Source organism: Callospermophilus lateralis, chromosome 15 (assembly GCF_048772815.1).
Source record: "Callospermophilus lateralis isolate mCalLat2 chromosome 15, mCalLat2.hap1, whole genome shotgun sequence".
NCBI classification, from domain to species: domain Eukaryota; kingdom Metazoa; phylum Chordata; class Mammalia; order Rodentia; family Sciuridae; genus Callospermophilus; species Callospermophilus lateralis.
The window spans coordinates 84,934,711-84,961,055 of NC_135319.1; the positions used below are offsets into that span (position 1 = coordinate 84,934,711).

At 53.7% G+C, this 26,345-nt stretch overlaps 1 protein-coding gene and 1 long non-coding RNA gene across 2 annotated transcripts in view; both read right to left on the reverse strand.

Annotated features, from left to right (window-relative positions):
* Fgfr2 (fibroblast growth factor receptor 2) overlaps window positions 1-5,354 on the reverse strand; it is a 97,731-nt gene extending 92,377 nt beyond the window's left edge. The window contains exons 1-2 of the mRNA XM_076834305.1: window positions 5,007-5,354; window positions 862-1,139 (exon numbers count right to left, since the gene is read on the reverse strand). Of these exons, the coding sequence (XP_076690420.1) occupies window positions 862-1,027 (166 nt within the window). The 5' untranslated portion in view covers window positions 1,028-1,139; window positions 5,007-5,354. The remainder of the gene's footprint in view (window positions 1-861; window positions 1,140-5,006) is intronic.
* Window positions 5,355-12,449: 7,095 nt separating this feature from the next.
* On the reverse strand, window positions 12,450-14,156 carry LOC143381506 (uncharacterized). The gene is made up of 3 exons (XR_013088823.1): window positions 14,045-14,156; window positions 13,388-13,492; window positions 12,450-13,283 (listed from the first exon to the last, which is right to left on the reverse strand). It is a non-coding gene; the product is annotated as an uncharacterized LOC143381506 (long non-coding RNA).
* Between the last annotated feature and the right edge of the window lie 12,189 nt (window positions 14,157-26,345).

The window sequence follows — 26,345 nt, forward strand, 5'->3', positions numbered from 1 at the left end:
CCAGGCGGGCTCCCAAAGGCAAGCAGGCACCAGGTGGGCTCAGAGCAAACAGGTTCATTAAGTGGCGATGAGTGCCGGGATCTGCCGTTTTACTCTCGGATTACCACTCAAAAATAACTCGGCTACCAATATTCCCTCCTGATGACAGATTCAATGCCGCACCAAGCGGAGGCTAGTGAACACCGTCTCCCCGGACCTGGGAAAAAGGTTGCAGACATGCCCAGCTGAATACAGGAGCCCCGTGTAGTCCCCGCGAGGGGCCTTCCACTTTCACGATCAGGTCCCCAAAGACGACATGCCAGTCAGTGCCTGCCCCGTGAGAGCTGAAGTTCTCAGAGAGGAGGGAGACCCCTGGGTGTATCCACTTCCTGGTCTCTCTAAAACAGAGTCTGCCACTCTGGGGCACATTGCTTAAGGATTATGAACTACAATGGCTTAGAGAAGCAACCTGTCTGGCCTCTCTCTGTAGCACTTCAGAGACTCCAACAAACAATGAAAATCAAGCGTCAGCATTTCAGATGTTGGCAGTTTCCTTTAGTGGTCCCCTTTGGTCAGAAAACAGAAATTCTTTACACTGAAAGCAAAATCCCTCCAGCGAGAGAGCTCCTGCAGGAGGCTAGAGAGGACAGTCATCTTCCCGAGGCACGTCCCTTCCGCGGCTCTCCTGGGCACTGGCTAAAGGGGAGCCGCAGCTGCCTCGTTCGCCCAGCACTCAGACCTCCAAACTATACCTTCTGCTGGCCACCTGGCAGCCAGGAAAGGGCAGCCCATGCTGAAACATCCCTCCCCATTCCGTGCCGCTTCCCCCAGACAAATCCCCACACAAACTTGGTAGCCTGAAAGCGAAATTAAACAACTTACCTTCCGGCTCTAACGTGGTATCCTCAACTAAATTGAAGGAGGGCCGGGCCCGGGACAAGGTTGCCATGGTGACCACGACCAGGCAGATGAACCGACCCCAGTTGACCATGGTTACGGTGCCAATCCCCAGTCCTCTTCCATATCTCCATGTGGACGTTAATCCCATCTGCACACTTCCTCCTGGAGCATGGACCGCCTGCAGCGCCTCGGCCCACGGGGGGCTCAGCAGGCAGGGCACTGCGGCGGGGCTCGCTGCTGTGCTGCGACTGCAGCAGCCACTGAAAGAAAGAGATTCGGCCAGTCAGTGCAGTCCTCCCCAGCGCCACGCACTTGGACCCACATAGGATAAGACCGTTTCTCGGCATCGCCAGGGTGTGTGCAAACACAGCTCTTTCTCATTATCAGCCAGGGCCTTCCATCCTCACCTCGGAGCCCCAGGTGTGTCCACCAGATGGGTCCTCAAGACGCTAGGCTGATCTTTTTGAAAGAGCACTTTTAAGAAATGGAGATAAAACAGTAGCTACAGGGTCCAGAGCAACACACACAGCCATGGGTTAGGTAAAGTGTGCTCTTCTTTTACCCACCATCGCCTCTACAAAAGGCAGAAGCAACGTGACCTTAGTTTCAAGGGCAACTACAAACGCAAGTTAAAAATGCTCGGGTTGGCAGAACCAGCCTCGTTAACTCCTCAGTCCAGCTGGGCGCTAGGAAGCTGACTGGCGGAGGCGGCTGCTTACAGCCCGGGATTTCAGCTGGGCTGGAGCTGGCGGTGTGTCCGCCGGCACGGTGGCTCTCAGAAAGAAAGGAGGCCAGCAGAATCAAAAGAAACCCGGGAAGACTACAAAAAATTCCCACCAGTTTACACTTGTCAGGATTCATTTTCAAATGCAGACGTGTATTTCAATCTTTCGCCAAGCAGCCACTTACAAAGAACGAACAGAACTGCAATACATTCAAAGCAGCTGATCCAAACAGGGATTCATAGCCTGAATTCCTTTCCAGGACTCAATGGCAGTGAAGGCCTACTAAATGTCTTCGACCTATGTCAAGGGGCTTAAGAAACAGCAGAAGCAGACTCTGATGAATAATGCAGGAGGTTAGCAGTGGTGATGACGAAATCTAAGTTATCCTGGTATGTGATTGCCCCAGAACTTTCAATATGCTAACCTACTGGCAGCGGTTGCAAGGGGAAACTCAACTTACTATTCTGTTCACCCACTTGATCCAAGGCAAAGAGAAGCTTCCAAGCAAGCTCAAAACACAGTCCAAATAACTTTAAATTCATTCAGTATCTTCAGTGATTGTGTTGAGGCGGCGAAATGCACAAACTTTGGAGAATTTATATAAAGCAATCGCAAGAAAAGAAAGGTAGGCCAACTTTGGGCTTCAGTCTGTGAACCACATGAATGAACCACATTTTATAAGACTGGGGGTGGGCTGAGACCTGCAACAGACACATCTCCACCCTTCTGCTTTTTACTACAGACTTCGGTGTTTCAAATCACCACACAGAATTTCAACACTTCCAGGGCCTTCCTAAAGCTCTAGCCTAAATACTGCTTCTTTCAGCCTCCACTGAGGATGGAGTATGGTCCAAGGGTGACATCATGAAAACTCTGCTTTAAAGAAAGCACAGGTGAAACAGTGTTACCACCAGAGAACTGTGTGTGGACACCGGAGGGGGCATGAGCAGTGCACAAACCCTGTGTGTTCAGATAGCTTGAAGCATTTTTCCGCCAACTTCTCTTTCCTCTTAAAGAGCCTCAAAAGATAACTCTATCTATTTCTACATACATGTGGGAGGAAGTACACAGACATTCTCATGGATTCACTAGGCATCTCCACAAGGCAGGGGAATTTTCTGCCCTTGGGGCAACTTGAGGAACAGGCTTGCTCACATCCTGGCAGGAGGTCTTGCCCCCAGCTGCCTCCCCAGCCAACACCTGCCTCTGCCCTGAAGACACTCCTTAGCTCTAGGCCAGCAAAGGTGGACAGTGCCCTTGGCGGAATCTCAAGCCTTTCCCTTGCCCTCACCAATCGCACTAGAAACTTGAATTTCAGCCCTGTGCAGGCCCAGGCCCATGGGCGGACCCCTCCTCAAACCTCTGGAAGGCGGAGACGGAAGGCAGCAGGTCTGCACAGCTCCTCACCAGAGTGGACAAAAGTGTAGTGCGACCTCCTAGGCAGGATAATTAGGTCCCGAGGCTCCGTGTTGGGAACACAGGCCCAGCATGCTGCTGACGGCCACAATCCCGGCTTCCTGCCTTCAATACCATAATCCTTCCTGGAGTCTGAGCCCCAGTGAAAGCCCAGCGTGTTTATTTTTCCCCCTGAAAGGGAACTCTCTGCTCAGCCTGTGTGCGGGAGGAGTTGTCACTCTGATGGATGGCTCTTCAGGGCCACCCGCCCCACGGGTCCATTTTCACCTCCACACAAGCCTGCCCCCAAAGACAGGCAAAGTGACCAGCAGAAAGAGCCTGGCTGGGGAGGGGTCACCACACCAGACCTGCACTAGGTTCTTCAAGTTAGCAGAACATGCCCAAACCCCAACCCTCCCAGAAGACAGGCTAACACAGCCTGGCCTTAGCGGGCTCCACCTGTCCTCTGCTAGCTCACCAACTAAACACTTTTGTTCTGATGTAGCTTTTGCACGGACAAAGTCAACAGTGCCAGAAAAGTTCGGAGATGCTGGCCTTAAGTGCAGACCCATCTCCTCCCTGGAAGCCTCCCTACTGGCCAGCACTTTGTAGGGCAGAGAGCTATCAAGGAGTCAGGTCTAGGGAGGATGGAAAAATTCCTCAACATATTGAACTCTCCAAAGACACCAGCAGACACAGGAGCACAATAGCTGCCTTAATGCTGGAAATCCGCTGAGCACTCGGGAGCAGCTTAGGGGTGCTCACCATCACCACCCGGTTTCATTGTAACATTTCTTTCATTTGTGCTTGGAATATCCAGGTTTCTCCCCCAACTCGGGGCGCTAAAGAGCTCAGAGAAAATCTGCATTTTAATTGACATTCCAGCGAGAGGGAGAGGGGCGCCTGATTGCTTTTCTATTCAAACTAAACAGGCTTTTCAGATGAAAATGAGTCGAGGCTGGTGGAAGATTTACAGGGATTTGGGACCAAGGGGACAATGGAGTTTTAAATGTTGATAGCGTTTCACACCAAACACATAATGGGTGCCCTGAGTCTGAAAGCAGGTTGGCCTTTAAGGGTGGGTTTTATTGAGCTGGGGAGAGGAAAGGCGGTCTTGGAGCAGAGTTTCTAGGGAGCGAGCTGCGAGCGGACCGGCCGAGGGCGGTCGCTCCCGGGCCGCCTCCTGCGCCAGTGCCCCTGGCCGCAAGGGTCGGAGCCAGCGCCACGCAGGGCCCTCGGCCGATTCCCCAGCGCGGCCCCGGCGCTGAAAGAATGAGCGCGCAAGTTAGAACTCGCCTGCGCTTTCGACATCTCGGAGCGGCAGCGGGCAGAGCAGGCAGGCGAACTAGGAAAAGTCGGTCCAGCTCGCCCCCTAGCCCCAGGCGCGCAGCGCTCCCTGCTACGCCCACGGCTGCTGCGGGCGCGAGGCGCCCAGCAACCAGAACCCGGGATCCGAGCCGCCCCTCCCCAAAAGTGCCACCTCTGGCCATCACCACCCCTTTGGAGATGTCGCTGCCCTCCCACACCCACACACACAACGGCCCCCTCCCAGGAAAGGTCCCCCTCCCCAGACTGGATGGGGCGCGGAGGGCGCTCCGCGGGCTCAGGAACGCGGCACCCCGAGGATACCCCTCCCGAGCGCCAGCCGAGGCGCCGTGCCACCGGCAGGCAGCCCCAGCCGTACGCCCACTCTGGGCTCGGAGGAACGTGCACAGCCGGCAGGACTGGGACCGCCGAAGTTTGACAGGGTGTGGGTGTCTGGGCAGAGGCAGATGTCAGCATCTGAATGGGGGTGCTAGAGGCAGAACTCTCCCCAGATGCCAGCCGTCTGCACGCACCCACCTCCCCCATCACCTATCTGGCCAAAGAGGGAGGACCGGGAGCGCCCCCACACTGCCACTTCCCCTCGCCCTCCGCGGGGGGACCGTGCGCCCTGTGCTCCGGGCTCCCACGGCGCCCACTCTCCCGGCTGGCGGAGCTCCCGGAGGCGTCCAGCGCGGCGATTACCTTGAATGGCAACGCTCCTCCTCGGTCGGAGCTGTCCCGGAGCCCGGCGTGGGTCGGGATGGAGCCAGCGACCAGATCGGGGAGAAAACTCCAAAAAGAGAGCGGCCCGCGGGTCCCGGGCGGCGCAAGGGCTCCGCGGCTTCACGCGCACCCCAGGCTGCGGAGGAGCGCGGGCATGACGCCGCGGCTGCCCTCGGGTTTGGGGAGCGAGGGGAAGAAAGGACCCGGGCTTGGCGTTTCCTCCTCCAAACTTTGCTCCTAAGTTGCGAAAGCCCGGAGAGCGCAGGGAGCCGCGGCCTGGGGCCCGGGGGCTCGCGGCCGCCCCCGCCAGCCCGAGAGGAGTCGCCGCGCTGCGCTGGGCCAGCTACGCCGCAGGCAGCCCGCGGCGCCCTAGCTTTGTGCGGCCGCGCTCGCTCGCCGCGCTCTGCTCCGCACCGCCGCCCGCTCGGCTCTCTGGCGCTCTCCTGCGCCGCGCCCGCGCCGCCGCCGCCGCCGCCGCCGCCCGCGGGTCACGCCCCCGCTGAAACCCGAGCCGTTTCCTGGACGGCGGCGCCCGCTCTGCCAATCAGCGCCCGCCGGGCCGCCCCGAGCCCGGCGCAGCTCCCGACGCCGCGGAGCCGCCCCGAGACCCCGGCGGGGAGGCGAGGGGCCCCGGTCGCGGTGGCGGCGGAGGGGTGCCAGAGTGTCCTCCCAATAAGGCCTGGTCCGCGCCCCGCGTCACCGCCTCCTGCCTTCCCGGGCGAGGGAGGCTGGCCCACGGCTTGCCCTACGTTGTTTTATGTCAAGTTAAGAAACAAATGACAGAATGCTCTACCCCCTTAAAAAACGTCCCCATTGTACCCGGCGAGAAATTTAGAGCAACCGAAGCTTTTGGAGAGGAAGCAACTTGCAACAGTTTGCAGGACGATGTTGCATTTTTCTGTTCGAAACAACATTTACGGAGAGGGCATCGTGATTATGGGGAGGGCATAGTGATTAGGGGATTTTGCTCAGTTCGCTCATCTACCCTGTAAGCCTGACTTTGAGTGTGGCTTTCTTAGAAAAGACCAAAATCTGCAACAACAAAAAAGGAAGGAAAGAAGGAAGGGAGGGAGGGAGGGAGGGAGGGGGGAGGGAGGAAGGAGAAAAAGTGTTGTTTAGTAATGTATATTTGGATTAATTTCGAAAGGGCTCTCAAGAGGGCCTGGGGATGTAGCTCTTGGTAGAATGCTTACCTAGCAAGTGTGAGGTCCTGGGTTTGAACCACAGGGAAGGGGAATAGAGACTAAAATCTCAACTACCATAAACAGCCAAATGACCTTAAGCCAGTCAATTCCTCTCTCTGAATCTTAGATTCTTTAACTGCAAAATCTGATTCTTCAAGTGAGCACCAGGCTGCAACTGACCCAGTTCATAGTTTCCATTTGTTTTGTTTGGTTTTTTTCACTAGGACCTGTCTTCTGCATAATTTATTTTTGAATAAAAATAACTCTCCCTTCTTATTCTGAGCAGTTATGCATAAGTTCAAGGTCACATAGATTAAAACCTTAATTGTTTTTCTTTAGAAAAGGTCACTAAACCCAGAAATGCTTTAGAATTCTCCTGAGACCTGAAGACAGAGGAACAGGGAGAAGAAACCTAACCTGTGACATCCACTCTTCCTGCCTTTGAAAGGGCAGTTGCCTCTGGTCACCATCATTGCACACTTTATGACGTTTGCAGAAACATTTTTTTGAGATGCCACCTGATTAGAAAATCATTTCATTTGTGTTAGAACCTGGAAGATTTTTATGTCAATCACTCAGGAGCTGGAAGTAACAAATGCACTTAAATGCCTCAAGTTCATGGCTATGAAATTATAGTTTGGAAATTTGATGGCAAAAATAGTAGGCTGCTTCTCAAGTAAAAGAATCATCAGTGTATAGACTTCGCAGGAAGGGAATATTTTGAGTCAAGTCCAGTACCCTGGGTCAGTCCCAGGACCTTTTAATTAGTGGATACTTCATGCCGGCGACACTCAGCCAGCCATTCACTCCCAGCCTGGTGGTTCTGGCCATCCCCGTGTGTTCTCAAGTTCTCAGACCTGGGATCACAAAAGAGATGTGTCTGAGTGTCCCCCGCCCTGAGCTGGCACTTACATCTTTATACTTCCCACCAATGGGAAGCGGGAGGGTCGGGGACAGAGCCCTTTCCCATCCCGCAGTGCAGCCATTGGCCTTTGAAACGCTGTTAACACATTCTCACATAAATTAATGGTGCAGGAAGCGGGTCCCTCTGTCCATTCATCAGTAGCTGGGTGTCCGCTGAATGGCGGGGGAAGCCTGCGCCTGGAAAAGGCCGCAGCGCACCTACTGTAAGGCCCAGATGCGGTTTGCAGAATTTATTCTCCATCGCGGTGAAAAGACAGCCATCCACCCAAAGCCCCGTGTCCTGGGCGCTCATTTTGCAGTGGGGAAGCCGGTGACAACAAACTCTGCAGTTCTGAGAAACCTACAAGCACGCTTGGAATTTTTTTTTTCAAAAAAAAAAAAAAAAAAATCAATTCTGGCATCATATTTAGACTTCAAGTGACCTCAGACGGACCGGGAACGCTTTCACACCAGCGAGGCCCCTGAATGAGAAAATAATCTCTTTACAGTTTTTTCCCCCCCTCTCTCTCTTCCCCCTTCAAGTGGCTGGAACCCCTTTTGTTCCAAGGCCTTCCTTGAATGGTGTTGCTAATAAGCCTATTAATGGGCTTCCACGGCCGAGTGTGAATAGGTAAATAAGCCCCAATCTGTTGAGGTTCTGGGGCGAGGGCAGAAAAGCCAGCGAGAACTAAAGGGGACAGTTTGAACTGAGCCACCGAGGCCAGCACAGGTTTAGGCTGAAAGAAGCGCCAGACAAGGGCGCAATTCACCGTCCTCCGCCCCCTGCCGGGGCCCCTTTCTTCCCAATTTTCCCCCCTTTACAAAATGTCTTGAGTAGTCATCCCCCCTTTTCTTCCCCGAAAAGCCCTCGGGACGCCCTTCTTTCTTCCTCTCTAGTAATGATACGTCAATGGAAGGACACCAGAGCCCTGTCCCCAAACGTCTCCAAGAAACAAATTGCGCTGCTGGCCCGTCGGGGTGGGAAGCGAGACGAGGCGGGTGGGACCCTCCCTGCCACGGGCCCTCTCTCCTCCCTCCTCCTCCTCCTCCTCCTCCTCCTCCTCCTCCTCCTCCTCCTCCTCCTCTTCCTTCTCTCTCTCTCTCTCTCTCTCTCTCTCTCTCTCTCTTGGAAATTTTCCTTTCAATAATTTACTTTTTAATGGTGGCTGCTGAAAAGCTAGATGAATAGGGTTGTGACATTTAAGGGCTCCTAAGCCCTGCCCGTGGGGGCGCGAACTGCCTGCAACACCATGAATCTCATTCCTTAATCGACATCTCAATAACATCCACCGCAAGAAAGAAGGACCCAAGAGCAAGGATCCAGCCTGTCCAGGGCTGTGGTAAGGCCACTTACTCCTGGGTTAGTCGCGGCCAGGGAGGGGCAGGATCCCTGGCAGCTTGCGCCCTACTTTAATAGCTGGCATTTAACTGAAGCAAAATCACCCATCGATTCCACTGCAGAACATCCTCAAAGCTTCTAAACTTAGAACTGGGCCCCTAATCTCTAAGCCAAGGACTTCCCTGGGGACAGTCCTTCCTGAAGCATACTTCATCAAGGAAGCCATCAGCCCTGCTTCCTAAGAAGCTCGGGCAGCACACTTCAATAACTGGGTGACTTGGGGCCAGTTGCTCGAGTCCGCTGAGTCTTCCATTTTCTTAGCTGCAAAATGTAGAAAAGAAAGGTTCCCACATATTAGCGGCTGAGTGGGCTCACTAAAAGGACAGATAAGTTAGGACAGGACCAACTCAAAACATTTTGGTTCAGATGCTGGTCAGTGTTTTGAGAAATCCACCCTTGGGTGAGAATCTGTGTTTCCTCCTGGGACTACTGGGAGGATTAAGAGCTGCAAACTACCAACCCTTCAACATTATTATTATGTTAGCTATTATGTTGTTGTTCTGAAGCTGGTTTCAATAGCCTGAGGCCACTGTACCCACATCTCCTCCCACTCTCCTGGTCCTGCAGAACCTGGCCTGGCCACCTGAGGTGAGACTTGTCCTGGGAAGGCAGCCTCAGCTCCTGTCCCGAATGTGGTCCTGAGCTAGGCCTTGCAGCAGTCATGGGGACCCCTTGTCCCCTACAGGGGAACCTGCAGGGGCCCAGGGAGGCAGAAAGTACTTTTCACAAGGGAGGACACATCTGGACCCAAAGAAAGAGCTTCTTTAAGACTTTGCAGGGAATCTGAAACAAAACTGCCCCCTGTGCTCTGCCCGGCTACTGTGTTTCTTCTGGTTTGAGAGACTTGACAGTGACTCCTAAGAAGACCCAACACTGTGAGGGAGTGCACAGGAGGACACCCTCAATCACCCAACCAGGTGATTCCACCCTCCGGTGTCAGGGGATTGGCCACTCGCTCCCCAGAGAACTGAGATATTTTCAGGAGAACTCATTACTTCCCCAAGTATTTGTATTTCCAGGAAATAATCACCCACACCAGGGGGTCCACCTCCCTCCCTTCAAGTGCTCTAAGAAGCATTTGGGTTAGGGTTAGGGTTGTGAATGCCTCAAAGAATTTTCAAGTTCAGGTGCATTAGATGCTGTCACACCTCTTTTCACATGTCTATAGTTTTGTCAGTTGAACCTGCGTGGTCTTCAAAATAGGGAAAGAATTCAGGGCCAATTTGTGGCTCATAGGATAATACTTATTCATAATATTTTTAAAACATATGGAAGTGGGAAATGTTTACGAATTGCAATTACTAAGGCTTGTGTTGGAGAAGTTAACCTTTAAAAGTCTTACACACACACACACACACACATACACACACACACACACACACACACACACAATCTTCTGCATACTTGTCATTTACCAAGAATGACCAAGTCTGGGGCTGTGGCTGGGGCTCAGGGGTAGAGTGGCCGTCTAGCACTTTCGAGTCCCTAAGTTCACTCAAAATGCAAGGGAGCAGCAATTTGGGAACCCTGATTGCATTCTGGGACCACTCAAAATATAACTGGGAGCATCTTCATGTGTCTGGATATCAGGGATTGTTGTTCATTTGCTCCGGTAAGATTACGGCAGTTTGGTTTTGTAGGAAAGTGCCTGTGTTCTTGGTAGATCCATGCCACAGTCTAGGGATGAAATGTCTGGGTGTTTGCACCCAGTGGCTCAGGAGAATGGGCACAAACACAAGACAAGCAGAGGTGTCACTTCTAACGAGTCCCAGCCACGGCATACAGTGCTTGCTGTGGTATTCTTCCAACTTTTTGGACTGAGTAATTTCATAATAAAAAGCTGGAGGAAATACCTAGGGAGGATATTTGGGACTGGGACTCTGGCCTCAAAGCTGTCCTCTTGTGCCACATGCCCCCTCGGGCCTTTGGCTCCTGCATCTGCCAATCTGACCTTATGAAGGAAAAGTGATTGGTCAATTAACTGATTAGCCAAGCCAGTCAGATGTAAGGTCTACAAAGCCCAAAGCCTCCGGGTATTTGACAAGCAAAGTGGGGAGTAGAAACAGCCCCAGGGCCAGGACATGCAAGACTTGGGTTTTCATCCCGGTATTGTCAAAGGGCTACTGTGTGATTCCGGGGAAGTCACTGAGCATGCTCCATCCTACCCTCTTTTGCATAATTGAGGTGCGCCCCCCACCCCCCAGTTTAAAAGATAAACTTACATAGGATCTCTGGTCCTCCTCTGAACATTCCCTGCCTCCACCTTGAGATCCAAAGAAGCTGGGACTTGCTTTACACATCACCGAAGGCTGGCCTGGTGTTACAGGAACTCAACGTCCACTTTACAGTATTTTGAAACCACAGTCTAGGAACACTGCAGTTGACCCCTGTCCACTGGTAACGAGTATCTACCGGAAAAGTCCTGTAATCCTGACCGATTGCTGTTAGGAGCAATTTATGGCATGTCATTTCTTTGTTGCAAAGACTGCATGCCCTGCCATTCCCCCACGACTCCCCACTTCAGGACCACCTCCACCACACAACGCTCCCAGGGACCAGAGAGAAACTGCACAAGAGGCTTCAGCCAGGCAGGGCAGATTAGGAAGAAGTATCAGGTTCCCTTCCCTCTTAGGCTCCCACCCCTCCTCTGCCACCTCCCTCCTGAAGCTCTGCTTTCCAGCTAGGTTAAGTACATCTTAAACTTGGGCCCCACGGTAGCACCAGCCACACCCCAAGGGCTCCATAACCACACGTGGCTGGGGCAGCCATATTGGACAGTGGAGACCTGACAGGATACTTCCATCATGGTAGATGCTGTGCTGGACTGCACTGGGGGTGTCCCTGCTTCCCACTCCCTCCTCCAGGAAGTCCCCAGGATCTGCTTCTGCCTCCCTGCCCCAGGTCCCCTGCGCTCACCACCTGGGACTACTCCCATGCCTTGGACGTGGGCACTTGGGCTGCCAGAGAGGCTTAGAGACAAGAACTCCATTTCTCAGAAGGAGAGCAATACGGGAGACACACGGACAGGTCTTGGCTTAACAAACACAATACCTGGTTCACAGGAGGGTTCCATTCCTTGAAGGGATTTGGCCGGCAGCATCCCCTCCAGATCCTGGGCACCCTTGATGCAGCCCCTGGTCTCAGAGGGACTTTCTACAGGTCCTAAATTTCTCTCTGAGTGGGTTGCTGTTCCCTCAGCTCCTTAGAAACAGCAGGGCCCTGAGCCCTGGAGAAGAGGGGAGGGGGCTACTGACTGCCAAGCTGGAGCCCTGGGGGGGACCAGGGAAACTGACCTGGGGCGATCTCAGGGAGGAAGGGATTCAGGGGGACCCCTAAATTATCACATCAGGAAAGGCTTGGCTTCCCAGGGCTGCCTCTGCCTGGCTAGTTGGGGCAGTTGAGGGCTGTGACTGACCCAGTAGACCCTCCGTAGATTGATGGTGACGTTTCTCACTGGTGGCATCTGGGAAGCCATTACACAGGGTTTGCACTCAGTGGATGATGCATGTTTAGAAGCGAGGGCAAGGCCATTTTAGGGCGAGGCCAATGATCTGATCTCCACAGATCATTCTTTTCTGTGGATTTGTGTGGTTTTGTTTAACTACTTCCCGAGGGGGCCTGTCTACTCTGTCCAAAGCTGAAAAGAAGTTCCCTTTAATAAACTGAAGGGAGAAAATTGATGCTGCCAGGATCCTGGTAAACTCCGGGAAGGAGCCAGAGAATACAGAGCGGGACGCGTCGTAAAACCACAGACCCAGTAACACTTTTAGAGTCCCAGCGCTCTTATATTTGTCCCTAGGATGGGGGGAAAGGCCATCAAGGGGGCGACGATTTCTTTAACAGACTTCTAGGAGGAGCCTTGAGAAAAAATCAACTCCTTCCTGGGAGGGTGAGGGGCGCCCTATCCTGCAAGCAGGTGGCTCCTGGGGAGGCCGGCCCCAGGGATCCTTTGTTCTCCCAGTCTGTGGAGGGACTGCGCAGAGGGCGCCAGCGCCCCCTTGTGGCCATAAGCGTCAGCGCACGGGGGCGCAAGGGGCGGGTGGCCAGGCGGGATGAAAGAGGGGACTGCCAGGCCGCCAGTAGTGGTCTCCCATGCACCCCGCCCGGCCTCAAAGTCTTTCAGGCGCAGGAGATGAGCGATGGGTGTCAAGGCTGGTCGGCAGCAGGTATGCAAGAGCTTGCCCCAGCACAGCTGGAATTGAATGTCTTGCCCCAAGGCAGAATTCTGCAAGGTCCCTGGGCTTTCTCCTGTCTACACAGTGGTTTTGCTCTAGGGAGCCCTGCGGTTCCTTCTCTTGGTGGCATCTTTCCATCTGGATGTATGAGGCTGAGAAGGACTGCTGCAGCTCAGGCTTCAGCCAGCGTCTACTCTGGCCCATGTCCACCTGGACAGCCAGCATCCCTTCCCACCAGCTCCCCTCCCACCCAAGCCAATCCAAGCCTGGGCTGACGTTTCTTGAGAGTTAAACACCTCCCTGCTTCCTGGCATCACCACCACCACCCTGGAACGGGAGCTTTAGGACCCTGGGTTTTCCTGTCTCTTCTCTGCCTGCCACCTGGCCTTTCATCAGGTCATCCAGAGCTTTCGGGACTCCCCACTTGCAGAACCACAGCAACTGCCCGTGAGCACGGAGTGGGTGCCTGCTGGAGGGCATTCGTTGGTGCTCACTAGGTTCCAAGCAGCTGCAATCATGGCTTCAATGGGTGTTCACGTTTCAGTCACAAGGACCCTGTGAGATTGCCCTCTTTGACCCCCAAGGTAATGGGGGGCTGTGGAGACAGAGTTTGGTCAAGTTTGCAGGGTCACAGGAAGAAGTGTGGCTTTGGCGTTGTATTTCCCTGTGGTGGTGGGAGGGGATGCATCCCGGTCTCACCTGTGTCCAGATGTGGCGTGGGCCCTACATCTGCCCTTCCTGCCACAGTCTCCTCTGCAGAATGAGGTATCAGAGTTGGCTTTCCAGATCTATAGCTTCCAACATCTGCAGATGAGACAATAAGTGGAAGGAACATTGTATCTGCAATGAACATGTGTAGACTTTGTGTGTGTGTCATTACTCCCTAAACAAGACAGAACAGCTATTAGCGCGCATTTATGCTGTATTAAATATCTAGAGAAAACTTACAGCATCTGGAAGGATGCGTGCAGGCTATATGCAAACACCCTGCCATTTTATACCAGAGCCTGGAACATCTCCAGATGCTGGCATCTATAGGTGGTCATGGAACCAGCACCCACAGACAGGTACCAAGGGAGGATGGAATGCAGAGACCTATTTCACAGAGGCTGTGCAGATTGGATAAAGTGCCTGAGTAAAGTGCTGGGTTCCTGGTTAATGATCAATACCTGTTTTCTGGTGTCATTTCCAGACTAGGGGCATTCAGACCTCCCTTGCTGGACCCCATCCCAACCCTGGCCTTACTTCCTGGTACTTCTCTTTGCTGTGACCCTGGACAAGTCTTTCGACCCTTTTGAGCTTCTGAGTCTTTATTTTTAGGCTGTGACTATTGGATTAACCGTTGTCAGGATTTACCTCTAACACCGTGGATTCTGGTGTGGCTTACGCTGTCTGGGGCAGAGAGGTTGTTCTCTTTTTTCCAAAGGTCCCTCAACATCACACGGAAAGTCATTCCCTTGTTAGCTCATCTTTGTAGTCAGCAGATTCTTCATTTTATCCAACCAAGCCTTCATTTGTTTTAAATCCCCTTTGTGCTATCTTCTGTGGACAAGGAAAGGATCCATTTATTTTCTTTGTAAAAATCTCCTTTATGCTTCAAAATCAGAAATAAAAGACGATTGTTGGTCTCATTGTCTCCAAATAAGACACAACACCACTTAGAACACAGAGGGTCTGGTTGCCAAATTTAGCTGATAAAAACACAGAAAGTCAGGGCTGGGGTTGTAGCTCAGTGATGGAGCACTCACTTGGCACACGTGAGACACTGGCTTCGATCCTCAAAGCACCACATAAAAATAAATAAAATAAAGGTATTGTGTCCATCTCCGACTAAAAATATTTTTTAATCATTTTTTGCAGAATGCCCAATTCAATTTTAATTCCAGATAAATAATAAAAAAATTTTAGTATAAATGAGTCCCTGATACTACAGGAGCAAATATTGCACGGGACATTATACACATTAGAACAAAATTAATTTGTGAAATTCAGATTGAACTGAGTATTCTCCTATGGCAGCTCTATGCTAGGTCGGAGCCCTTCATACAGGACAAGTGGTCAGGGCAAGTTCACGGGGGGCAGACATTCCTCCCACAACCACTGAGAACTCCCTCCATCCCAGACCTAGGCCAGAGAAGTCCTTCAAGTATGGGGGACAGGCCCGACCAGGAGCTCTGCACTGTCTCCCCTGGCGTTGGTTTCCAGGGCCACTCTGTGGCAGTTCGGGCCCATTTCTAGGTGGTTGATTTACGGATTGACAGCGCTCTGTGGATATATGCAATGATGATAATCATCTGTTAAAAATCGTGTCTCCTCTTGAATGAGGTACCGAGTCCTGGGGTTGAGCCTGAGCCTCTGAAATGTGCAGCTGTGGTCAGTTCTTGCCACAGTGATGGCCTCCACACCCCAGGCCATCACAGCACGGGGTTCACCAGGAACTAGACAGAGTGGTCACTGCCAGCAGGTCCCTGGCAGCTGGTCTCTGGTACCTGTTCTCAAGAGGAAGCCTGGCTACCATCCAGCGCCCAGTGGCCATGTCTCCAAGAAATGACATCTCCTGGTTTCTGCCTTCTTGCCCAAGGCTAGTGTGGGGACCTGGGAGGGACCAGCAACAGAGCCTGTGCCAGCAGCCCCTCAGCCACCATGGCTGACTCCCTCACCCCTTTTCTGCCATTTGATGAGGAGCTGAGGGGTAAACGGAGCCCTTGTTCAAGATGGAGACAGGTGAGCTCCTGCTGTAGATGTGCCTGCCCCGGCTCCCTTTCTGGCTGTTTCCGGGGCTGGCTCTGCTGCTCTCCCAGGCTTTGGTCCTCAGAACCTGCTACCCCAGCAATCTCTGTGACTCCACCAGAGTCAGCCACCTGCTGTCAGCACCATCCGAAGCCATCTCAACCTGAGGGACCACAGATCCCTGTCATGTCACGTCCAGTGCCGCTAATCCAGACTCAGTTCACCTACTGCCTACCACTGCCACAGATTCCTTAGCTTCAAATGGGCAAGCCTTGGGGACTTGGGGTCAGCAGACCTGGGTTTCCGTCTCTGAACTTGGGCCAGCTCACCTAACCTCTTGTTTGGTCAGCTCTTTCACTCTGCCACTAAGAGGACCCAACCAGAACAACTGTGGAGGAGGAAAAGTTTATTTGAGGCTCACGGTGTCAGAAGTCTTAGTCCACAGAAGGCCGGCTCCGATCCTTGGGGCTCAAGGTGAGTCTCAACATCATGGCGGAAAGTGTGGCAGAGGGAAGCAGCTCACATGATGATCAGAAAGTGGAGAGGGGGGGGGAGGGAGGGGGAGAGGGAGGGAGGGAGGGAGGGAGGGGGAGAGGGAGGGAGGGAGGGAGGGGGAGAGGGAGGGAGGGAGGGGGAGAGGGAGGGAGGGAGGGAGGGAGGGAGGGGGAGAGGGAGGGAGGGAGGGGGAGAGGGAGGGAGGGAGGGAGGGAGGGAGAGGGAGAGGGAGAGGGAGGGAGGGAGGGAGAGGGAGAGGGAGGGAGGGAGGGAGGGAGAGGGAGAGGGAGGGAGGGAGGGAGAGGGAGAGGGAGAGGGAGAGGGAGAGGGAGAGGGAGAGGGAGAGGGAGAGGGAGAGGGAGGGAGGGAGGGAGGGAGGGAGAGAGAGAGAATCTACTCTCCAGATATAAAATATATACCCAAAGCCACGCCTAAACTCCCACCTCCTCCAGCCACGTTCCACCACTTCAATTACCACTCAGTTATCCCCATCAGGGATTAATCCACTGATTGGGTTAAGACTCTCACAACCCCATCATGTCTCCTCTGAACCTTCTTGCATTGTCTCACATGTGAGCTTTTGGGGGACACCTCACATCCAACCATAACACCTTTCATGCTGTGCTTGAGCTGCTACCCCTGTTGCTACCCCTGTGGTGGTTAAGTCACTTCCTATTGCTGCTGTCACGACTCGCACACTGTGGGCTTCAAATCATGCAATATACCACCTCACAGTCATAGTCAGAGGTCTGGGTGAGCTCTGCCAAAATGTAATGTCGCCAGGGCCCTGTTCCTCGCAGGCTCTGTGGTGCTTGCCAGATTCTGTCCTGTGCTGTGGAACCCAGGTCCCCTCTCCTGTTAGAGCCACCAGCAGGGAGCCTCTGTCAGCTCCTTCCTCCACTTTCAAAGCCAACAAGGACAATGAGCCTCGGCTGCCTGGCTTCTGCTTCAGCTGAAGAGAGTTCTCTGCTTTGAAAGGCCCCAGGTAATGAGATGGGTCTGATGTCGGATGCTGGGGTCTTTTCACCCCATGACAGTAGAAACAGAATCAAGTCGGCTCAGTGAAAGTGCAGGTAAGACCTTCCCTGGGGCTTCCCTTTAGGAAGGGAGACGGTTCCAGTGAGAAGACGTCACGGTGGTTCCCCAAACCAAAGAAGGGGACCTGTTTCATGGGCTACTTGCAGGGGTGGGGACACTAATTGGCTTTGGGTACTCAGCTCAAGCATCTTGCCCTGTGCCGCTACCCCAGCTGTTCAAGAGCGCACACAGGGCACCTGACCTCAATGGTACAAAGCTGGCGCACACCAAGCCTCCTGGGGTCTGCTTTCAGGCCAATACCTAAGACCTAGAAGTGCATTTGTCCCTTGTCCCCAGGGTGGTCCCTGTCTGAGGTTCACCCAAATAACCTCCCTATTTCAAGGGAACATTAATTCCCTTTCCATCAGCAAAGTCTATTTTTCCAGATTCTGGGGATTAAATTTGGGATGTTTTGGGGGTCCTTTGCTCCACCTACCTCAGAAGGGATAATGAATTCGTGGGGGAAACAAGGCACAAATCAGGTGGCTTGAAACCACAGGAACGTGCCACCTCAGCTCCGGATGCTGGAAGTCCCTGATCAAGGCTGCTGTGCTGCCTCCGAGGCCCGCAGGAGGCGCCTTTCCCGGCTGTGCCAGCTCCTCGTGGTCACCAGATTCCTGGGCCAACCTCTGCATCCTCAGCTGGCTGCTGCAGCACCTGCTCACTGCGTCCGTCACCACACAGTGTCCTCCCTGTGTGCACATGACCAACTTGATCTTTTTGAGAGGACACCAGTCATGCTGAGTTGGGGCTGGCCCTTACAAACGTGTCTTAGCTTGATGACTTCTGCCACAAAGATCCTTCTTCCAAGTAAGGTCATATTCATAGATACCGGGGGTAAGACCTCAGCATCTATCTGACGGGGTCACCATTCATCCCAAAACAATTCAGACACTGCTGAAAAGGCCGTTAGCACAGGACCTAATTCTGGCTGGCTTAATAAACAGTAGCCGGAAGCAATGCCCAAGTCGGGTCCCCTCTGGGTCACTGTGAGCACAGACCAGGACGGCAAGTGAGTGTGTGACAGCAGGAGGAGAACCGGGTCTCCTCCTGGCTTCCCTTCCTGGCTGGCCCCGCTCACCTTGAGCTCAGCTTTTCCCCCTGCCCCTTACTTAGTCGGTGTGCCCCTGTCCTTGTGGCCCCCTCCCATCTCCTAGTCCATCCAAAGGCACATCTTGGCCATTGTCCGAGTCCCACTGTGCTGGGAGGCCACCCTCGGATGCTGCACCTGTCCGTGAGATCCAGGGCTGCCCGCGAGTCCTGCTGCTCCCTGGCTGGAGAGAAAGGAAGGGGCTGACTCGAGGGCAGCAAGGTTCCCAAGAAAAGCAATTTGGGGACAAGAAATTGCAACCTCTGCCTCTCCTGGTCCAATGACAATCCATCTAGTAAGTGTAAACTGCTCTTCCTAGAAAGAAAAATAGCATTCAAACCCTCTTGCCAAGCTAGCCTTCCAGGGGCCGTAGCTCTGGGGCCGGCTTGCCAGGGCTGATTCCCCTTGCTCACTCATGTTACCTGCCCTGAGATGCAGAGGAAGAGGAAAGGTCTGATACATCCCTTCAGCAGCCCAGGGGTCTGACTCCGGGGTTTTCGGACGTCCGCATTTAATAAATTAAAACACGTGCAGACGCAGAGTGGTCCCCAGCCACCGCGGAGTTTCATGGAGAGCAAAGAATGACTTCCAAACACTTTAGCATCCTGACCTCTTCTCATTTCCGGAAGCGTCCTTGAGCTCACTTCCCCAGGCACTCATGGGAACGGAGCTGGAGGAGGACGAGGGACAGCTGTCGCTGCTGGGGTAACAGAAGGGACAGGCAGGCCCCTCAGGACACTGCTTCTCCAGGCTCTCCACTGGGAGAGGAGGGCTTGCCAGGGGCCAGTCTGATCTGGGCATCCACAGAGTCTAACACAGGGCCTGGGAACAAGCATTATTTGTTGAGTGAACACATCAATGAAATGATTTGCAACTGCCAGAGAAGATTCTGGAAGCTCTCCCCAGTGCATAGAGCTTTGGTCTCAACCCCACCCAGTGCCAGAAGCAGGCTGCCCGCCTCCCACAGGCTCACCCCCAGGCCGGGCTGAGGGCAGAGTGTGCAGGAACGTGGGGCCCGTCGCTCAGCTGCCGCGGATCAGGGCCCAGCACTGCAGCCTCTTGGGGAGGCAGAGCCGTGTGCAGCTGTTTATATGATGTGTATCTGGTGGATAAATAAACTTCATTTTCTGGGGCTGCCAATCTCTAAACATGCAGAAATATACATTCGCTCAGAAACTTTTAAGAAAATAAACAAATGTGGTGCGTTTGAATCTTCCTAGCGCCGCAGCCCAGGTCCCCAGCTACTTGCCTTTCAGCTGGTTAATGAGCCTGGTTTATGGATCCCCTCCTGTGGGCCTGTGTGAAGAAGTTCCGCTCGGAGGAAACACGTGAGGCTGTGGGGGAGGGAGTGGCCAAGCAGCAGATCCTTGCAGCCTGTCCACCAGCTCCAGCCAGGCAGGCCTGAGGCGTGAGGCAGGTGACCTTCACGTGCCCCAGCATCTGCTGCTGCCAGCCGGTCAGCCTGCACAGGGAGGCACCTGGGCAGTGAGCTGGGCCTCTGCTTCATAGTGACTGAGGCCCTCAGGTGGGCATCTGCCCCCTTGTGGGACACACCAACAGGAGGAGGAGGGAGATTTGGTTGTGGGGTTCATCTTTCTCAAACTCAGGCTGGAAGGCGGTGCCAGGAAAGCTCACCACTTCCTGCCTTGGCTTGAGCCACACAGAGCATTTAGTCCTGCAGCACCTGCTGGCAGAGTACTCACCCAGGGTCCCCTCAGGCCCCTGCAAGGCAGTGACTTAGTCACTCACTCATTCGCTGAGAGCCTGCATGGCAGTGGGCCCTGTTCTTTGGGCCCGTTGGTCACACAGTGGTTGGTGCTCAGAAAGCATTTGACTGTCAGAGGTTCATGGTCCAGAGGCTGGGCTTCGGAAGATGGAGACCCAGACACATCTCGGGGGTTTGGCCAAGGCTTCACCTAGCAGGTGACAGAGAAAAGGGACATGGAAACTGGGTCTGATCCCGGATGGAGGGACCCCATCTGTGGGGGCTGCATCTTGTCCACACATTAGCTTATTAGAGTCCAGGGGGGCGGATGGGGAAGGGAGAAAGAGGGGAAGCAGAGGGGACCCTCCTCCAGAGGGGCCAGAGGCTCATTCTGACGGACAAGGTTTGCCCTTGGTGTTGGACTTGGGCCCTGCCCCTCCCCTTCCCACACACTCCAGGCAGAAGGAGCCGCCATGTCTGAAACCAGAAGGATGTCGGGGCCTGTTGCTGCTGTCACTTGGACATGGCCAGGGACACTGTGGGGTATAAGTGAATCCCTGTGGATGCCAAGGAGGTGCCCTGCTCCTCCCTGGGGGCTGAGGAGTCATTCCCTCTGTCCCTGTGAGGGCTGGCAGCAAGGGCCGCTGTGGGTAAGTGCCCTCTGCTAAAAAGGAGCCCCTGCCCGCCCTCCCCAAGGCCATGTCATCCTCAGGGACAGCTTATGGCCAACGACTGGTGTGGGGTGGGGTGACCAACCCCTCCTGGTTGCCCAGACTGCCCCAGTTGTCAGATCAAAGGGCCCACATTCCAGGAGCCCCCAATTCTGCAACATCGGTCAGCCTAGCTGGTGGGGTGGGGCTGGGACCCAGAGCTCGCCCAGGGAGTGACAACTCTGAGGGCTACCATGGTGCCTGGCCATGACCACGGCCCAGTTCACTTGCGCCGGTCCTGCTTCCTGTACTCCTCCAAGGCTGAGAACCCCAAGTCAGCCCTCTGTGAGCCCCTGTGCCCGAGCCCCAGCCCCAGAGTCTGTTCCAGGGGTGCCCGACTTAAGGCAGGAGATTTGTTGCAGTGTTGGCTTCTTAGGGTTACTTAACAGACATCAGGTGAGGCTTACTTACCAGGGAGCAGAGGAAGCAGTGACACGGGACAGGGATGGTCACCTGCATGTGAAACGAACGGTGGGCAAGGTGTGCTGCAAGGATCTGTTGGCTCTAACACGGGAGCGATCACCAGCCAGGTCCAACTGTCGTTGGCAATCCACAGCCCGGCCACGCACCACGCTTAGTAAAAAATGAGGAGAATGAGTCCTCTGCCTCCGAAATCTCATTAGCAAGCCCATCCCTGCGTTTCTCCACCGGACATTGTTGCATAACAAATGATCCAAAATGTAGTGGCTTAATGTGACCACCGCTCACTATCACAGAGTTCTGGGGGCTGACGGCTCAGCCAGGGAGTTCCTCAGCTCTCCTGTGGTGGACTCAGGAGCAACGCTGATCCAGAGGCTCAGGGGGCTGGAGGAAACCCACCCTCCTTCACACCCATGGCCAGCAGCCCATGCCGGCTGTGGACAGAGCACCTCACTCCCTCCATCTGCCTCTCCACCGATGATCTCCTCAGCACGGCGCTGGGTTCCGAGCAGAAGCCCTCCAAGAGTGAAAAGCTATAGCTCTCTTAAGCCCAGGCCTTGAAAGTCGCATCCTGCACATCTTACCAAGCATAGCAAGTCAGAGGTGGGCTCAGAGTCCAGCGGAGGGGCAGAGTCCTCGCCCTTGGTGGGAGGTGTGACAAGCACCCACATCTTTACCCCCATAGGTGGCCCTGTTGCGGGATGACGAACTCCCTCCACTTTGGCCACATTGTTATGGTGGCTCGTGGGCTGAGGGCTCACTATGAAGGGGCAGAAGGATCAGTCATGTGCGAGATGGCCAGGAGTGCTGGCTTGGCTCCAGCCTGGCCTCGACACCTCGTTCTTTCTCTTTTTGGATTCGGATGCTCCTGATGCAGATAGGGTCCTCCACTGGTTGCACACGCCTGCTTTGGGGTCTGCCTTGCCATCAGGCCAGGAAAGCCACTTCCTCTCTGCACCTTTCAGTTCCAAACTCCAAACGCGTTGTCCAACACCTGTTTTCCACAAGTGACAGTGTTGTAAACTAACTAAAGTGAAGCCTAATCCTAGGGCTGATTCCTGTGTGGTAAGTCACCACTACAGAGACAGAGCGCACGGGAAATTTCGAGAGTCTCTCACGCACTTCTGGTTTTTAACTCATTTCACCTCTCCCTGCCTGGTTTCATGTACACACACTGCAGATGTTACATCCCCAGCCCACCAGGGACCTCTGAGCTGGGCCCTCGAGGACCCCTGCACAACCAGGAGGCCAGCTCTAGCAATTTCTGGGCAAACAGGGAGGTAGGGGTGAGTGTCAGAAATAGCGTCAAGAACCTCCCGACAACTAATGTGAAAACCACACCTGACTTCCAGAAAGTGTCTGCTCAGAGCCCAGGAAGGCAGAGCTGCTGCCTGTGGCTCTCCAGTGTGGACAGCCACCGCCCATGAGCGTCCCTGCTCCTCCCTGCAATTAACATGTAGCCATTAACTGCTGTCGCCACAGAGTTTTCTACTTTCTTTAGCAAGGCTTTCCCAGGCAAATCTGAAATCAAACAAAAGGAACCAAAAACGGACCGTGGGTAACCACGTGAAGGCTCATCAGGGAGATGTGGATAAATAGACTTTGTGTAGACAAACCTGCAGGGAGGATCAGAGAAACCCAGGCAAGTTCCACCGAGTCACAGACTTGTTTATCTTTATTCATTCAATCAACATTTACCAGCACCTGGCATGCCAGAACCCGGGATAGGAACAAATGTGAACACGCCACCCCTGTCACCAGGGATAATGCCATTTTGGGTGGAAGCAAAAGGGTTGGAAGAGCAATGACCCAGCGAGGGGCCTGGGAAGAGCAGGTCTCCTTGCTGCAAAAGAACCCTGCAGTAGTTCTGTGTATCCATCAAAAAAAAAAAAAAAAATAATAATTGTTTCTGCATCTATAAATCAAAGTCCTATCTGAAAAAGTGACATAATTTGAACAAGCAGTTCCAGGACCCATGCCATCTGTAACTGCATTTTGATCACCTGCCATCCAACATGTGACGGCAACACGGCCACCAAATATCCTACAAAGGTTGCTCTAAATTTTGTAGCACTGAAGAGTTGTCAGTAAATGGACACTTGACCACGGAGAAAAATTGCTTCTCTGTGGTTCAGCCCCCGGCATCCGTGGGTTGAGTGGGTCATGGCTGCTTAGCCTTTTTGCTTGATCAGAAGACAGAGCCATCCTGGGACATGGACAGGAGCTGTGCATCTCCCAAGGGATGCAGCTGTCACCCAGCTCGGCCAGTGGAGGGCAAAGGGCAGGTCTCTGCCCATCTCTGGCTTCAGCATTTCTGCCTGCAAAACTAGGTGGGAGGCATTGGTGGACGAAAGGTGGAAGAAAGGATGAGGGTGGAGGCTGGGGTGCGAAGGGCCTCCGGCTTCTAGGCCTTGGATCCCTGCCTTCTGCAGGAGGACAGCCATGTCCCAAGGCAGGTGCCACTCATGCTTCAGGGTCCCCTCAAGCTTAGGGAATGTTACAAGGGCAGGGGCTGGCTCAGTAGTCCTGGGGTGGGGCAGGATTCCGCATGCCCAGCCGGCTCCTAGGTGCTGCTGCTGCTGCTGCTACTGGTCCAGGGGCCATGTGCTGTGTGATGAGGGAGGCTGGGGAGGGGCCAGCAGAGACCCACGGACCATCTGGAGTTGTGAAGCCGGCCCGGGCCATGGCTCCATCAGTCCCCAACATGGAGAGCTGCAGTAGAGCTCAGAGGTGCCTCGACCAGTTGCTAGGGCTGCCAAGACACTCAAGCAAATAAACCTGCCTCTGCCAATCAATCAATCAATAAACCAATAAATAAAATATACAGCTATATATCTTCCAGTTGGGTGTGTGGTATGGCAGAGGCAGGACAGTTCAGAGATCCATGGAAGATGGGTTTTAGGTGGCCTTGACCTGAAATCACAAGATGCATCTGGGCACCCAGCAACTTACCCACCTTTGGTTTCCCCTTCATTCCTAAGTCCCTGAGAGCTGTACTTGGCCCTCAGGGCCTGAGGGTGCTGAGGAAGGACACACGTGTGGACTTGACAGCACTGGAGCCCAGCTCTCCCGCTGACCAGCACCCACCCCCCCAGCCCCCCCACCCCCGGCTCTGGGAGTCCCATCTAGGCTCGGGGCCAGGATCGTCCCTCTGTTTTCCTTGCAGTGTCCTGGGGCCAGGAAGGAGACGGGCACTGCTAATACAATGAGCGGTCAGATCAGACACCCAGTGGAGGATACCCAGCCTCAAAATGGATAGGCTGAGACCCTTAGCTGCAAGTGGAGCGTCAGCTCAACTTGACTGACAATGCGGCCGTTGTCCTGGGGATTCGGCCCAGCATCAACAAAACCACAGCAGAGGGAAGGACACCCACCAGGAGTCAGGGAGGAAGAAGGCGTGCATAAGCATCCCTCAAAACTGGTGTCCAGAACAACATCTAACCCTCAAGGGACCCTCCTCAAAGGACGCAGCTCCTACACCCACACCTTCTCCTTTTCACTCACACCTTCTCCAGGGACCTGTCTCAATGTCCCTGTGTGGAACAAACCAGTTGTACCTGAAAAGCAGTGCTGCTGCCTCTTTAAGCCCCTTGTAGATCTCTCCAATTCTCTTTGGCATCAGGGTTGGGCATCTCTGGGAACCTGACCCGCATCTGTGCAGGATAAAGACAATCACCAAGTTGAAACATGCCCGGCACCCAGCACATCTACTAAATTAGTGCTTTACTTAGGCTAATGCTCCTGATTATTCCTGCTCCCCGTGTGCCAAGCTGAAAAGGCAAGGCCACTCACTATCAGTCCCCCTCGAGGCCTGGCCTGTACCGGGGCCTAAGTCATGATGCTTCAGCTTATTAGCAGTAACCAACTTCACATGCAGAGCAGTTTTGAACTTGTTTCTAGAGAGCTCTGCTGGTTCACAGAATAGAACAGCACAGCAGACACTCTACAAATGTTTCTGTAGGTGGTGGAGCACCTGGTGGAGCCCCGTGGCCAGTGTGGAAACTGGCTGGGCAGCAGGATCTTGTCTGAGCGTCACCTCTGCAGTGTGGCCTCAGGGTGCCTCAGCTTAGGTCTTCACAAGCTGAATCAATTACATGACATCATAGTCTACAGGCACATTATCTGGCAATGAGGAAGTACTTGACACAGCTAGCTGTTGAAGGTGACATGCACACTGTTGCCCAGCGGGAATACTTACGGTATGTGGTCACCAGAGCCATTGCTGTTTAATAGACAAGATTCGTAGCAGTCACCAAGTTCAACCTATGGACATATACTACTGGTGAGCCCTGAACAGGTTAAGAGTGATCTGAAGTCACATTGCCTATCAGCAGAACCCGGGTTGGGGCACACTGGTTCTGGCCCAGGTTCAGGTCCCCTCGGTGGACGCTAAGCTCCCAGCACATGGCAGAGAGGAGTTGTGTGGAGGCAGTCTCTGACCCTCACCAAGGTTCTGTAGGGTCCTAATTTACAAGTACAGTGAACTTCAGAGAAGTTGAGAAACTTGGCTGTGGCTCAGGGGTAGAGCGCTCGGCTAGCACATTTGAGGACCTGGGTTGGATCCTCAGTACCACATGGAAATAAATAAAATAAAGGTATTGTGTCCAACTGCAACTAAAAAAATAAATATAAATATGATTTTAAAAAGATGTCTTACCTACAACAGACTCTCTTCAACCAAGTTTCCCCCCAAAACAAGTCTGCTCAGCATGCTGCCTGTAAAGATATGTTTACAGAATTTCTGTTGGATCTCTGCTTTACACACACCTTTACTTGCTAAAAACATAACCCAGATCCCCTCCCCTCCCCTGTTCTGAGTCCCACACACAGTGTGATTGTCATATTTTGTATCTCCAACACACCCAGGGTCTTATCAGGTGCCCACATATGGACTGAGTTTCTTCTCAAGAGGCTGAAGTTTCTAGTCTTTATGGATCTGACTGTGGCAAAAAGCACTCCCCTCTTCCAAGCCAGGCTGCCAAGGAAAGGCCCCACAAAGCACCCCCACACCCTCCTGCAGGAAAGAAGCCTCTGCTTGTTAGAGGACCTGTTAAGTGATGGCCAGACTGTTCAAACGCTGAGGCTGAAACCCAAGGGTGCTCTGCAGAGGCTGGTGATTTTCAGCAGAGCCCACTTGTGCAGCTCTGTCTCCTCTATCCCTTTCCTGCCAGTCGGTTTCCCCGGGTACGAAGAGCCAGTGGCTTCCACCACCTTTTCCCGCTCACGTTTCCTTCCAGCAGTTTTTAAACCAGAGACGAAGCTTCCCTTATCTAGGAAGGCTTCTAGAAGTCCCCGGCTCTCCCGCTGCTTCTGATCCTGCTGCACGTGACCGGTTGGCGCTGTGCGTGCATTTCCCGGAGAAGAAGCGAGCCTCCAAAAGCAACCACAAAACGACCCCTCCTGGTTAGTTTTGCCGTACCTCGATTATTT